The sequence below is a fragment of the Peromyscus maniculatus genome, chromosome 5, assembly GCF_049852395.1.
Source record: "Peromyscus maniculatus bairdii isolate BWxNUB_F1_BW_parent chromosome 5, HU_Pman_BW_mat_3.1, whole genome shotgun sequence".
NCBI classification, from domain to species: domain Eukaryota; kingdom Metazoa; phylum Chordata; class Mammalia; order Rodentia; family Cricetidae; genus Peromyscus; species Peromyscus maniculatus.
This window is the reverse complement of record NC_134856.1, coordinates 106771987-106788181: the sequence shown is the minus strand read 5'-3', so window position 1 is coordinate 106788181 and position 16195 is coordinate 106771987. Positions and strand designations below refer to the sequence as shown.

At 41.3% G+C, this 16195-nt stretch overlaps 1 protein-coding gene across 6 annotated transcripts in view; it reads right to left on the bottom strand.

Moving 5' to 3' along the window:
* Positions 1 to 1850: 1850 nt before the first annotated feature.
* Positions 1851 to 16195, bottom strand: part of Dcdc2 (doublecortin domain containing 2) — a 207324-nt gene continuing 192979 nt past the window's right edge. For 3 of the 6 annotated variants that reach the window (XM_042278300.2, XM_076573083.1, XM_076573084.1), the window contains 3 exons: positions 7156 to 7458; positions 3821 to 3954; positions 1851 to 2072 (listed from right to left, as the gene is read on the bottom strand). In XM_042278300.2, coding sequence (XP_042134234.1) covers positions 3850 to 3954; positions 7156 to 7458 — 408 coding nt within the window. In that variant the 3' untranslated portion in view covers positions 1851 to 2072; positions 3821 to 3849. Of the gene's footprint in view, positions 2073 to 3393; positions 3955 to 7155; positions 7459 to 16195 lie in introns of those variants that run through there. The other 3 variants (XM_015995980.3, XM_042278299.2, XM_042278298.2) reach the window with 1 other exon arrangement.

Below are 16195 nucleotides of genomic sequence, written 5' to 3'. Positions count from 1 at the left end.
GTGACTAAAACTAATTTTAGCATCCCTTCCTTTTTCGTTTTAGGCAGATCGCTTACAGCTCTGACTGGCCTGGGACTCACTATGTAGCTGAGAATGACCTAGAACTTCTGATCCCTCTGCCTCTACCTCTAGAGCACTGGAGTAACAGGCATGTGCCACCATGCCTAGTTTAAATGAGGCTGGTAACTTTCTTATTTGGGAAGAATAGTACATCTCTTGGTCTCAGTAAAGCAATATTAAAACACCATGATAACAGTGGCCTCTCCATGTTCGCTCTCACACTGCTAGCATGGTTTCTCTCCACCTGAGAGCCTTGCTAAATGGACATCAGTGAGGAGGCCCTTCCTAATGTCTGAAAGTGCATGGTGGCACCAGCGGAAGTACTGATAGGCAGCATCTACATTATGTTTTCTGTTTTGTTCTGATTGGCACCAGTTCAGATGAGGAGCTTTCTACTCAGTGATTCATTTACCTTTTCACTTTGCTACTTTAACAACAACAATAAGAGTGCAGAATTGATTCTTAAGAAGACATGATTAACATGCTGAATGTACCTTCTGGTAATGTGATGAATATACCTTCTGATTTTTCTGCAGTGGCAAGTTCAGCTTTAATGGGTAGTTAGGTGAGTTGGTTGGTTGGTGGGTTTTTGAGACAGGGTTTCAAGTTGCAAAGGTTAGCCCCAAACACACTTTGTAGCCAAGGATAACTTGTAACTCTTGATTCTTCGTCCCGCTCAAGCTGTGAGATTACAGGTGTGAGCCTCTTGGGCCCAACTGCAGCCTCAGCTTGAAGCACATTGATCTTCTCTAAATTAGTGAAATTCATCCTCTGTGTATAAGGCAGGGTGTTCTAAAGAAAACAATGCATTTACATTTATTTATTCAGCTGTCCGGGGGCGGGGAGCTTTGTGTACGTGCATGCCAGTGTAGGGGAGCAAGCACCTTAGCTGCTGAGCCATTTCCCCAGGCTTCTAGAGAAACATGTGTAGTTAACAGGTTTTGAGCCCTACCCTAGGATAGACAGCATAAAACATATCAGTGTCACGTTACAGCTACACACCCACAGAGATATGTGACTGATTCTAAGCCATATGTATGATATGGTATGTCTTTAGACACCACAGCAAGAATTAACCCTTTCAGAATAAAACTGGAGACATAACCATATCATGCTCTTCCCATGAGTCTGGCATTCTGACATTAAAACATAAAATACAAGAATAACATCCTAAATAACATGTCTCCTCAAGACCCCCAGGAGAACATAGAGAGGAGGGGGCTGCCCTGTAGTGATAGTAGCAGGAAGTTGATGGGCATGCAATAGAGATTTCAACAGATGCCAAGCGTGTAACAGACCCCTCACCTGAAGGTGATGTCAAAGTCACTTCCAGTCAAGTGCAAAACTCCCAATGTTCCAATTCCACCACCAAACCAGTGATCATAAGTGTCTTTAAAATTGAAATATGGCTAAGGCAGCAATGATATAAAATTAAAACTAAGAAATTACAAAGAACTGACACCTCAAAGCAATACACTGGATATATATCCAAGTGCCTTCTCTATAAACAATGCATGACCCTTTACCAAGAGCTCATTCATATGCTCTGTCAGTAAGTCTCACTTACTTGTGGACCTAACCTATCATAGGTACCCAATTTCCATAGAGGAGACTGCCGCTTTTGAGAGGTGTACGGACCTGCAACTTTTGTTAAGGTCACCTTCAGAATTATGCCTACAGTTTTAATCCCCAATGGATAACTGATTCCATGTTTTGTTAGACAACATATAGAGAAGATTTTGATTTGAGTCACATGTTTGGGTCCCAGGTATTAAAATACATGCACAGGAGAAGATGATGTTCTCATTTATTTCAACATTTTTGTGGCCATTATTATGCCTGTAACCTTCTTGAAATGTTCTTAAAAGCTCAGTTTATTTCTCATTCAAAATGTCAGTGTTGTGCCTCATTAAGGCAGCTGTCAAGAGGGACCCTGGAGTCTAAGAATCGCAGTGAAATGGAGAAAAGGCGGGAACAAAAAGTGATGCTCCATTAAAGAGAAATGCCCATCACTGCAAGAAAGAGAATCAGTTTGAGAGTTAGTTAAAATTTCTTATATTCAATTTTTATAAAATATTTGAATCATCAACCCCAGACCCTAGTATTTCACATCAGAAGACCAGCTTCTCTGTTTCCCTAGCAGGCAAGATGGTTGCTGGCAGTCCATGTGTTTCATATTGTCAGATTTGGAAAAGTAAGCCTGTACAGAGAAAGCACAACCCAGGTTGTGTCCCAGTTAAAATCCATCCTCCCAGATTCCCAGGCCTTGTGTCATAATGTCTCTCAAATACTGTGACATCATAAGCTCTGTTCATATTTTCTATTCACGGAAAAATCAAAATAGCTTTGGAGGGAAAATGTATCTATTTTCTATATCACTTTAGTATATATAACTTGAAACTATTTTGATCCCAGATGGTTGGTTGTGAAATCTGGAGAGGAAAATAATCTTTTAGACTTACAATAGTAATGAATCTTACAAAAGCACTAGAAGTTAAAATTTTCCATATGAGTAAAAACATATTCTTTAAAATGAGAAATACATAATATTTCTATATTTAGGGAAGAGGTGCATCATCTCCGCTATGATCATCAAACTAATGCAATTATCTTTTTCCCCATCTATTCTTCACAAGGTGAAGGCACATTACTTTAGTCCATCCACAAACTGAAATCAGGAGCTATGGAAAATTTTTAAGTTTTTTTCACCAAATTCCATCAGATGGAATCTAAATTTATAGAAACGAATCTGCTTGAAAGGCTAAAAAAAGGGCTAAAAATCTGCTTGAAAGTCTAATAAGTTAGGAGATTGGATGGATGGATGGATGGATGGATGGATGGATGGATGGATGGATGGATGGATGGATGGATGGACATGATATCCCTACGCAACCATGGCATCCTGACAGAGGCACAGCAGGAAGTGAAGGAATTGGGTGTCCAGAATCTACTGGTTGCTTCCTATTCTATTCCCTTGTGTTTAGTAAAATGTTCTCTTTTTTTAATCCTGGAAAGAATTCAATTGCAACCAATATTGGGTTTCCAGCAGCATATAGGAGACAGAAAGTTTGTTCCTGGTACAGACAGACTAGACCAGTGAAAATCACAGGATTTCCGTATCGCGCTCTCTGGTTCTTGCCTGAGAGTGTGCCTCAGCAGACACACCTGATGTGAATCACCAGTGCCCTGGAGAAGCATTTCCTCCCTCCAGAGTCACCTTGGGCTGTGTTTGGACTTTGACCAAGGTGGACCTTGGCTAGAGGAAGAAAGGAATGTCAACAGCTTCAGAGTGTTTGGATCTATTGCCATCTCCAAATTATCTCTGAAACTAAATTGCAATTGGTTCAATCAACAGTTTATTGCTTTAAGAACATAATACATATTTTCCTATTATCAATTCTTTAAAAGTCTATATGTTCCTAGATAAATGCTTTAGAACAAGCTGCCAATACTCTTGCTTCCAAGTCTATAATAATATATCCAATGGGAGCTAGCCCATGTCTTTCTCCTTTACAAACGCAGGTTGTCAACTATCTTAAGGTACATATCCTCTCTGTCTCTCTTATTTGATTCTTCTAAAGGAATTTTTAAACATCTGTCATAAACATAAGTCATTCTGTTTTGAGCTACAAATTACCTAACCTTCCATTTATCTTCTATTTTTAAAATCCAGCAGGTAGTGTCCCACCATATTAACACATTCTGCCTAACAGAGATGCTGTGTTCATTACTCAAGTATTACATCCCTGCATGCTCTTACATCCCATCTAGTTCCTGCTTTAAAAGCATCTATGCCACAGCAGAAGAGTCCTTGTTTTGTTCATTCTCTTCCTTTTCTTGAGGACTGGTGACTGTCACTTCTGGTCTTGGTGGTCTTTGGGCATCTAAGTCAGCCTGGAAGAAAAATAGACCAAAACAAAGATGATTATCTCTTTGTTTTATGAGGATAATAAAGTTCACTTAAATGTCCCATTCAACCACGTAAGTATTCCACTACAAACCATCCTTCGGGTCCCCTTGTTTTTAGTCAGTCATTTCCCCCAGCTTGCTATTTCAGCCCTTTATTTGGACTGACACCTCATGTGACCAATATGTGCTTTACAATCAGAGTGTAGCAGCACATGTCCGTAATCCCAGCACTTTAGAGGCAGAGGCAGAAGATCAGGAGATCAAGGCCACCCTCAACTGCATAGTAGGTTTGCGGCAGCCTGTCTAGACGAGATGAAAGCAGAGTGTCGTCTCTTATGCTGCAGGGTTATTTTCTCTCTTTCTCTGCGTCTCTTTCAGTTTTTCTCTTCAAAGGTGGATTTACACTTTTCGGTTAAGTATTTCCAAAGTGAGAGAAGAAACAGCATCTCAGCTTCACCTATGTCTCACTAACCCACTGAGCTCCCTATGATCCTCTTCCACCCAAATCTGCAGATTCATAGCACGATGCCGAGTGCCAGACCAGTGTCTAGTAGATAAGAGCAGGATATAAACAAAGCATAGAGGCAGCTTTTCCCCAGGAATAGCCATTGTCCCTTGTACATCTCCTGTCATCAATGACATTTATCTCATTTATAATTCATCTACCCATTAGGCTGCTGCTAAGGTGTAAGAGGAGAACTGGCCAGTTTTCAAGCTATAGCCCATGAAATTCTGGATGCTTCACAGCCTCACAAGGGCCCTCAGTCTCAGGGACAAGAACAGCTCCAGATCACTAAACCCCACAGGCATGATTTATGCTAAAAAAGAGAAAAGAAATACATATGTGTATGTGCATACATATGCATGCATGTATGTGTGTATGTATGAATGTACATATGTATATATGCATGTGAATATGCAAGTATATGTGTGTGCATGTACATATATATGTAGAAATGCATGTGTTGATATATATACACATGTAAGTATACATGTATGTTTATATGTATGAGTGCATGTGTATATATAGATATGTGTATATGTATGTATGCATGTATGTATATGTGCATGTATACAGATGTGTGTATATGTAAAATGTTTATATGTATCTATAAAAGCATGTATGTCAGTGAATATGTATATATGAATATATGCCTGTATATGCTTATATGTGTATATATACATGTATACATATTTATATGTTTATGTGTGTATGTTTCCAGGTCTGCATTTTCTTTCACATTGTTTCCTTGTGAAGTATCTCAAATGCTATCATAATAGAGTATCAATTCACAATCTCAGTAGATAGCAATTGCTATTGTGAATTTGCCCTCTACTTCCTGCTGCTCCCTACAGTGCCAGTTGCTACTGTGTATTTGTTGTCTGTTTCTTGCTATTTTTATTTGTCACATTGCACAAGAACTGGTACATATGACAAACTGAACTTTTGTGAGTAAGGAATCCTTTTATAAAAGTCCATTGTTAACCTCTAATCTATAGTACATGCAAGTTTAGATCTTCATACACTTGGTACACTTGGAGTAGCTGCATATTAATGCATGAGGGCAAATGAAGATAACATATATAATCATTGAAAGAGGGGACAATCATGTAAGACTCCATCTCCTTGTGAGTAACTGCTCCATCTTGGACATTTGATTGGTCCTTAATGTCTCCAGTGAGCCACTTACCTGAGCACCCAAGAACTGGGCTCACCAGTGACATTATATACCACAGACACTCATGCTTCAGGCCCTTGCCAAGTTATATAACTCTAAACTTAAGTGGTGCCCAATTCCTATCAAAAGCCTATTTTTTACTTTAGTCTTTAAATTGATTTATTTTAATTGAAAAATATGTTTATGACATAATATATAATGTCCTAAAGTACATGTGCATTGTGGAATGGCTAACTTGAACTCATTAACATCTGCATTACCTCACAGTTTCCTTCTCTATCTGTAAGAATAGGAACACTCCTCTCGTATGAGAACACATTGTTAGGATAGTCACTATGCCGGACAACACAGCTCCAGAACTTATTCTTCAGAATGGACAGGTTCTGTTCTTTGGCCAACACCTCCCCAGACCCAACCCTCAGTCCCCAGTAACCTTCATTCTACTTTCTGCTTCTATAAATTCAGCTTTTTATACACCGGAGCTCACACAGTATTTGTGTTGGGTTTGTTTCACATAACATAATGCCCTCTGACCTTATTCACGTTGTTGCAAATTACAGGAAGATTTTTACAAACCATGCATTTTTGTGACATCTGACTGGGTCACACACTGGATTAAGCTAGACCACTGGAAGACTGCACACCAGGAGCTTCCTGCTGAGCCCCAGGTAGAACTGCACTTGGATTTCATGTTGTAAGCTTTCATCAAAAGCTACGTCAGCAGAGCGCTGTGAGAAACCCACTATTGTTGCTACATACACAGCCAGGAGGACTATGCTGAGCTCTGTATGAGGAATTGTGTTCTGTATGTCTTACACAGCCACACTGTAAAAATCTTACCTTGCATAAAGAGGAAATGTGAGATATGCCAAGTGTTTTCCTTTACATGTTACAGATGCTTTATAGAAGTGCATAGTAGAATACAGGTAGTTTGGGACTGACTGGTAAAGCTTGGCCATGAGAACACTTTGCACTACTCTGCTATTAAACTTTCTTGTGCTTTGCTGCAGTGAAACAAACCAGTACCCGGTATGCTGAATGCTTGACTAATCTATTTAACATGGGCGAAACAACTAGACTTTAACTTATCTAAAGAACAAAGAAGTCCTGTTAGTGGCCATGATGTTCTTTAAATGGGTTCAATGTCTCACTGAGCTTGATACCATTTTCTAGTTTATTCTCCCCTGGTGTTAGCCTGGTGAGTGGATGAGTGGTGGATGGGTGGTTAAGTGAATAGCTAGATTGATGGATGGGTAGGTAGATGAGTGGATAGGTAAGTGGGTAGATGGATGAGTACATGAAACAAATGTATGTGGCAGTACTTGTTATTTGATTGAAATAAGTAAAAAATTGAAATTAAATGGAGCTCAGTGTTTCTTACTCTACCAGATAGTAGAGTTTTACTGCAGAATCTAAATGTTTAGCTAATTTCCTAAGCATGTTCATGTGTGTGCAAGCATGTGCCCACACATACTTATGCACAAGCAAGCCAAAATAATACAAGTACCTCATCTTGTCCACTGTTGTCTCCTTCAGTCTTTCCCTCCTCATCCACTGCTGGTTGAAGCTCCTCAGTGACCTGGTCCAGTTCCTCACCATTCTCTTCATCAGTGACACCGTTTACCCGAGAGGAACTTGCCTTCTCCTCTCCATGGTCTGGGATTTCCTCCTCTCGCTTAGGGGCATCAGCAGCCTCACTACCCTCTCCATCTTCAGCGTCACCATTCATTGCTGAGAAGTCTTCTTTCTGCTTGGCATCTTTGTTTGTTTTTTCGCCATCTTCTTCCTCATCAACTATTTCTGCTGGCCTCTTATAGAGCAAAAGAAACAATGGGTTAAAAAGTGTGACAGGGTTCCTCCACTGCACACTACAGAACTATGCTCAAACATGTATACTACTAATGATGCCCAATTCCTATCAAAAGTCTATTCTCCTACTTCAAGTTGGCTATATGACATTAAATGTGCAGTTAAAATGAAGAAAAATGTAGCATTCTTCAGGGACTGGAAAAAATATAGCATGTGTCATCATATAGATTCAATAGCAAGGCTCAGGTCAAACACCAACACTCAGTATGAACTACCTTGAGTGCTCTGCCCAGGAGGAAACCCACAGGAGGCAAATGCCAGGCAGGAAGTGGAGTTGGGAAGTATGCGGACTCAGTAACTGAGGAGGAGCAGAACTCCAGTCTCCATGGAGACCTAGCAGCTGCCATTTCCTCATCACACACTCTGCTCACCTCTCTCCAAAGACAACAAACAGAGTAAGCCACTGAGGCACACACCTTTGAAGCCAGGAGAAGGCAACGCTGTCATCAAAACACAACAGAGACTCAAATATGGTGGCTCAGATCTATAATCCCAGCACTCAGGAAGTAGAGGCATGAGGATCGCTAAAAGTTCCAGTCTAGCCTGACCTACATGACAAGTTCCAGGCCATCCAGGGCTACAAAGCAAGATCTGACTCAGAAAACATAAACAAAACAAACAAAGATATATTACATGTGAAAATGATTGTTTCTATATGTTAACAATAATCTGAAGAGGAAATTACTAAAAACAATTCCATATATAGAAGCATTAAAAAGAATAAAATATTTACAAATAAAATAAATCAAAGAGATGGAAAACTTGTACATAATGAAAAACATGATGAAAGTTAGAAACAGGGCTCAAAGACACTAAAGATCGTAAGTGTGTTCCACACTCACAGTTTAGAACACTTAGGCTCAAGACAGCAATGTTGTTGGTTGCTTTTTTTTTTTTTTACTTTTTTGGCTCTTTGCTCTTTTGGGGGGTCCACCACCCAGCTACCAGATAAATATACACAGAGGCTTACTCCTACTTATGAATGCCCAGTCTTAGCTTGGCTTATTTCTAGACAGCTTTTCTTAATTTAAATTATCCCATCTATCTTTTGCCTCTGGGCTTTTACCTTTCCCTATTTCTGCATATCTTTTCTTTCCTTTTCATTCCAAGTCTGGCTGTGCAACTGGGTGGCTGGCCTTGGCATCCCCCTCTCTTCCTTTTCTCATTCTTTGATCCACTCCTCCCAGATTTCTCCTCCTATTTATTCTCTCTGCCTGCTAGCCCCACCTATCCTTTCTCCTGCCTTGCTATTGGCCATTCAGCTCTTTATTAGACCAATCAGGTGGTTTAGACAGGCAAAGTAACATAGCTGCACAGAGTTAAACAAATGCAACATAAAAGAATGTAACACATCTTTGCATCATTAAAAACAAATGTACCACAGCATAAGCAAATGTAACACATCTTAAAATAATATTCTACAATACAGCAATGCCTTCCAACAGAATCTACAGGGTCAGAGAGATCTCACTAATGCAAAAGCCAGCACAGAAGTCCCACATGGTACTTTTCTCATCACCATCATATGAGTGAGAAAAATACTGACCAATTCAGTGCCCACAACACCATGTAGCAAGAGACCAAGCTGGGTGAGGGTTGAGCCCAGAAAGTCTGGCCAGAAGTCCTGATATCCCACCTTAAGCAAATATCACAAAATGAGGCTGTGCTGTGAGATGGTCTGTATGTCAAATTGCTCTGATTGGTCAATAAATAAAACACTGATTGGCCAGTGGCTAGGCAGGAAGTATAGACGGGAATAACAGAGAGGAGAAAGGAGAGAACAGGAAGGCAGAGGGAGTCACTGCCAGCTGCCACCATGACCAGCAGCATATGAAGATTCCGGTAAGCCACGAGCCATGTGGCAAGGTATAAATTTATGGATTAATTTAAGCTATAAGAACAGTTAGCAAGAAGCCTGCCACGGCCATACAGTTTGTAAGCAATATAAGTCTCTGTGTTTACTTGGTTGGGTCTGAGAGGCAGGGGGACTGGCGGTAGACAGAGATTTGTCCTGACTGTGGGCAAGGCAGGAAAACTCTAGCTACAAGGCTGTATCCCTCACTTTAATTCCACCAGGAAGACACTCATGTGTGCTTTTAGTGGCCAAGGAAACTGACATCTGCACCATGCCTCACTGATTACACTGTTTAAAGAATTTGCAGCCTAAAAACCAAACATTTCTGTGCCTTTTCTAGAGTCCCCTGGCATGATCCAGGGGTGGACATTGTAAGGACTGTTGGGCAGAGTTTTGTAAGAAGTACTGGACAGAAACACTACAGTGCTCACAACTGAAAAGAGCTGTATCTTGCAGATTTTCTCAGGCAATGCAGTAATTGCACATCAGTGGCTTAGAAGCTATTTGAGTGCACTGCTTGTGAGATTGCTTTGGCTGGAACATCTTACTATCTTACAAGCCTCACTGCATCAACAGCCCCACCCCCCTAAGGTCAAAGATAGCTCTCTATCATTTCTTCCCTATGGGCAACTTCCTGGCCTTGGGGCCTCAGAACAATCCCCCCCCCCCGCCTTACATGGGGAAGGGAGTGTCTAGATAATATATTCATAAAAATAAAGAAAAAGCTTATAACTTAATTGTTTAGGGATGTAAATACAGTCCTCTCTTTTCTGAGTGATTGTTAAAGTCTATTAAGATGATTACAAGTAAGTGGAAAAATCTATTTTCCTGACATCTGGATTTATAACTAATTGTAAATGAGAACATGTTTCCTTGTTTTTAGATTTTATATTCTCATTTTTCCTCCCCTTAGTCTTAACCTCTTTCTCTGACCAATTCTCAAACTTTTAATTTTTCCTCTTTACAGAGGACTGGTGTGTTCCCTAATCTCTTAGCATCTAGTTCCAAATTTCACTCTGGTTCCCTGCCATTATCACCATCACTAGCCATCAGCATTATGCTCTCATCTCATCATTTCAATTAGACTTCCCCAGCATGGCTACTTAGTAGTCATCAAATAAAGCCACAGCTGCCAAGCACAACTTAAAAAGACGCAGGATTTTGATACTGAAATAGCAATTTGATCAATTTAAATAAGATGGTAACATTAGTTAAAAGGCTTATAATCCTTTAAAATACCCCGAGTCTGGAATAAAACTTACTATTACCATGGCTCTGCCATTCAGGGAAACACACACACACACACACACACACACACACACACACACACACACACACACACATCAAACCTCTGCTGTGACAGATCTGTAATGAATAAGTGAAAAGCAATGTGCTTTTTTTGGTGTAAACGCCTTTGAAGCAGACATTAAATTATTAAAGATGTTTCTAGTGTATACATCAATCAAACCATCCCAGAAGGAACACTCAGCTTTACACACACACACACACACACACACACACACACACACACACACGAGAGAGAGAGAGAGAGAGAGAGAGAGAGAGAGAGAGAGAGAGAGAGAGAGAGAGAGAAAGGTGGGGAGGAGAGAGAGAGAAAATCTAAACGATGGTAAGGTCCTTTAAAGAAAGATGCCCTCCCCCCACATGAGGGTGGTTAACCAGGAGTACAGGGCTTGCACTAATGTATGAATGAAACCATTTCCTAAGGGTTCACAGGGTTATATATGTTTTCTTTCACATATAGAGACAAAGTGACGTTCAGATTAAGACATTCGGGCCAGTGAGGTTGCTCAGTTGATAAAGGTGCCTGAGGACTTAAGTTCTATCCCCAGAATCCATACGGTAGAAGGAGAAAATTGACTCCCAAAAGTAGTTTTCTGATCTCTACACATGTATGGTGGCACACACTTGTGCATGCACACACATAAAAATAAAGTTTTAAATGTAATAAAAAAAGAGATTAAGCCACTTAGAGGTTTTTCTTCATGTGAGTTTATACAGCTAAAATGCAAGCTGGCGTGTGATTAAGGTCCACTGGGAACGGTTAGGCACAATTTTCAAAACTCATCAGCCTCCCTCCCAGAAACACTGGTTATTCCTTGCTTTCACGATCGGGGCATACATTTTTGGGAACAAAGTTACTATCAGAAAACATATTTGTTTCCACACTGCTATCCACTTCCTAAAGTCGTGGAGATGAGCTGGCAGGAGGACTTCTCGGAATAACAGGGCCTCAGGTGACACAGTTCCCCACCTTGGCCAGGGAGGCACAGCTTGTAATTCTTTGTCATAGCAGACTTTGTACACTCATCCACTACCCAAGTACTCCTTTCCATGAGTGCACACACACACACACACACACACACACACACACACACAGAGAGAGAGAGAGAGAGAGAGAGAGAGAGAGAGAGAGAGAGAGAGAGAGAGAGAGAGAGAGAGCGCTCCTTGAACATATAATATAATGTGGCAGGGAAGAGAAAAAGAATGCAGCCTCTCCCAGACTGAAATTTGGTGTGAGGAGAATTCTTTCTGAGGAAGAAACAGACAAAAATACCCTTAGCCCACGGCCCGTGCAGCCAGTATCCAAGCTGCTCCTGTGTCTGTGCGCGGAGAGCACATCTTTCCCATAGTTAGCACCACCTACACCATGAAGTCTCCTGGCTCCTTCAGGTGGAATCACTTGCTGCTAGGCACCCTTACTGTGTACCAATTCCTTTGGGGCTCTCTAATCCCCTAACTGTAGGTGACACAAAATTAGTACACACAAACTACTAACCAAAAACAGAGCCTCCCTCTCCCTATAAAAAAATAAATAAATAAATGCTGGCATAGAATGATGGGGGAAATGTCAGCCTTCTCTGTGGAAACCCCGGGCAATCCCTCAGGAGAGGTCTTCTCTTGTTCGTCTCTAAGCCCACTGCCACAGACTAGCGATATTCGCAGTCTTTAGTAAGGCTAAGGGTAACAAGTGCCTTGGGAAAGCACTGATGGAGAGGAGGGAGATGCAATTTATCGAGCCCTCTCCTGGTACCAGGTGTCATGGCCTATGCATCTCTTATGCATAATGACATTCACATTAACCTTCAACAATGATTTGAAAATAATACTGCTATTATCCTAATTTGCAGATACTGAAGAAGATAGAATTCAGTAAGTTTTCCCACCATTTCCTGGGATGAAGCATTTAGAGAGAAAAATAAAATTCCGCTCTCAAGCAGTTACTACCACAACGTGAGCATCAGGTTCTGAGTCAAAAGCCTCAGCACTCAGCACCCGGTGACAGCTCCTGTGCCGACGTCATCCCGGATGGATCCCATTGGATGCCCCCATCACAGGGCTCTAGACCAGATGGGCAGCGTGGTCACAAATATATCATGTTAAAAAGGCATTCAGCTGTAATGAGGCCTCTTTAAAAGAATGCTACATTTTTATCTTAAAATCTGTCAGTCCACTGGTTGAAATCTGGAAGAAAATGCAAGTGATGACTGTTGGTGCTAATTTTGGGTCAAGAAGCTTTATTCTAGTCGCACCACTCATCTACGGTTGTTTTTAAAATCATATATGAGAAAGGAAACACAGATTTGCAAAAGCAGTGACTTGGAAAGCATTACCCATGATCATGTCCTCTCCCTATACTTGCATCAAATTTTAGTCAATTTGTGACTCAAATTCTCAGAGAACAGGTTCTCATACAGAAATCGTTTCTCCCAGGGGTATACACACCCTGAAATCTCAGGACTAGCTCTTGCCTATGAGTAATTGCACAATACTACACTCTACATAAAACACAGTTCTGTTTTACTGGAGTTTAAAATGTATTCATTGTACTCTATTTGAAATACGCATTAAGCTGATGTACATAACAATATAACCACTTGTGCAGAAGTCACTTAAACTTCTGTAGTTCCAGCCCTCCAGACTCCTTGCCATTCACTCAGAGCACATGAGGTTAGTAGGTTAGAGACATGTACATATTATACACATGTGTACAATCACACACACCACAGACCCTTAAACATAGAGCTCTACATATGAAAATCAACTTTTGCCTTTTAAAAAGCAAACAATGTATTAGTAACGTGTATTTTACAATATATAATATATTTTAGTAGTTGCTCTTAATATTTGTTATTAGAAAAGCTAAATGAGACTTCCTCTTTCATAAGACACCATCAGCAGCATTTAGAGTATATTTTGTCCAGGTCTGTCCACATCACATCTTGCTGTTTAGTCTCGGTCTGGGAGTTGTTAACACTGGCTACATCCTTGGAGCACTCAAGTCTTTTAGAGAGTATGTGTGCTGCTCCCAAGATGGATTCAGGGCTCCTGAGTACCAGGAGTAAAGGACATAGGATGTTGAAATCCTATGGAAACAAGGCACCAGATGTTGAAATCCTATAGAGACAAGGCACCAGACACCGAAAGAATCAGTTACATGGAAGATGGCTTCGCAACAAGATGGGGCTGTCCAAATGACTCAGGCATGAAATGCCCCATCACACTTTTGACAGCAACTAAAGCATCACAAATTAGAAACAGCAGACAGTTAAGCCAGGCCCATGGCTGCTGCCCAGCCCACTTAGGAAAAAAGTGTCCTCATTTATTTTATTAACATCACCATTCCTGAGGGATGTATCTTCATGTTCTAAGACTCCAGCTATCTAAAATACATAGAATTTCCTAGTCAAGATACACTATCTAAACACTTTTCTTGCACAGCATTCTTCCCCTCCTGAAAACACAACACACCTAGAAACCGGAGAGCTGAGTCCATAAAGGTGGGGAGACCTGCTAGGGGCCCATGGGTACTGCCCATCGCATCTGTAACACAGGGATGTGTGCAGGTTTGGTGCTGACTCTGGAATGGAAGGCATCTCTGTACTTTATGGCAGAGGCATTGGCACTGAAGATACAGAAATTATCGTGCTTGTTTTTATTTCTGTTCCCATGGAAACTAAAATCATCTCCTACCAAGTTGAATGAGGTATTTTGAAATAATCAGTTTCAATTTTTTCATGATAGCAAAGTACTGCTTTTTTGTTCTCGGCTTTCCAAGGCTCACTTTCATGGGGGCAGGGGAAGGGGGGTGATGATATTGTCTGAGGGCACAAAGACCACAGAAATAGTGATTATATGCAGAGGCATGATCCCAGGTACAGATGGGAAGGGAGGCTGAGGCTGCCACCGGCCAGTGATGTTTCATCTAGGCCCTGTAGAACTCTGAAAGCTCCTGTAACACCCATGTGAAAATGTGGTCTCCTGGAAGTAGCTGGATGGCATGGGATTAAGTCATCACTGGGGGGCACAAAGTTTTCTCATTTTAAAAAGAAATGTTGATTTTATTTTCACTGAAATCTCTGCAGGCTCCATGTTAATGTTTAACAGCATTTCTCTCAATTAAACACAAATCTACAAACAACGCCACTAAAAGGCCAATTTCTGGTGAGCGCATTGGGAAGCTAGGAATGCTGGTCGCCTCACCCTGACCCTCCCTGCTGTCTGTGATGCCCACAGCACTAGAGGAATGCGACCCACCAAGTCCCTGTGGCCGGAACACAAAGTGCCAATGAACTGCTGCTTTGCACTCCTTTATGAAGGCATTGAAGGCCCAGTGGCCCAGTGCTCAGGTCGGGCCAATAATCTTTCCACTGCCCTTCAGGAAGGGTTCTAAGACAGCCATAAACCAGAAGCCAGGGCCTCTGCACTCCTGCTGTGCCAACAGCACCATCAGCAAGAGGTATCTCTGCGGAAGAACCACTTTCTCTAACGAGGATTTTGTTTCTTCTGTGACAAAATAAAAGACTCGAGTCCAGGGTTCCTTTGGTTCTAAATGTTTTACACTTTCGCTTAATAAGCGCATTTCATTGAAGCAGAGTTGGAGTTATGTTATTGTCCGTGAAAAATGGACACTTGGAGGACCTTTCTCTTGCTGGGTTTCCGAGAGAAGGGGCAGGTGATTGCCGGTCATCTCTGAGAAGCAGGTAAAGTCAGAGATAGACTGACAAGCCAGGAAAATCTGCAGGTTCAAATTTCAAAACTCGTCTTTTCTGGTTGTACCTTCTGGGATGGCGACAGAGTCTTTGAAGTGGTACTGGGTTCTGCAGATGTGGTAGTAGCAGTAGTGGTAGTAGCCACAGCTGAAACTAACTACCCAAGGGGCTGGACAAGCAACATAAATGCTTAACTTGGGACAGGTGTGAGAGAATAGGGAGAATCAGTTGAAGAATTTGTGCCATGCCAAACAGACACAGGTGCAGTATGGTCTGGTTTGGCCACTAACAGTCCTCTCCTAGGGAGTCTCCTAGGCAACCAGTTCTCCATCTCTAGTACAGATTAAATGAAGACAGTTTAGGATGGAAGTGACTTCTGGTTGAACACTGTAAACTGAACAGATGGGTTTGTTTTGCCCCCTGACATCCTTCAAATGTCCCTCCAAAGCATCAGGAAAAGGAATGTTTAAAGGAATCCATAAAGACACTGAAGACTGAAAAGGAAGTAATAGCAACAAAAATTGGGGCATAATAAAATCAATAGTTGTCTGGCCAGTAGGAGTAGATGTCAGAAAAACATAAACTCAAAACTTCAGAAAGGGAAGCCAAAGAATGGGTGTGTGCAACCCTTGTACTGAAGTCAAAGAGAATAAGTCTCTTGGTAAGAGTACCAAGTCCCCTTTCACAGGCAGGTCCTGACTGTTGAGCACTAGGCTCACACAAAGAAAACAGCCAAAGAATCTTCTCATAACAAACAGAGCAATGCTAAAACTACCAAAAACTAGAGGGGCTCCTCCCATGAGTCCTGC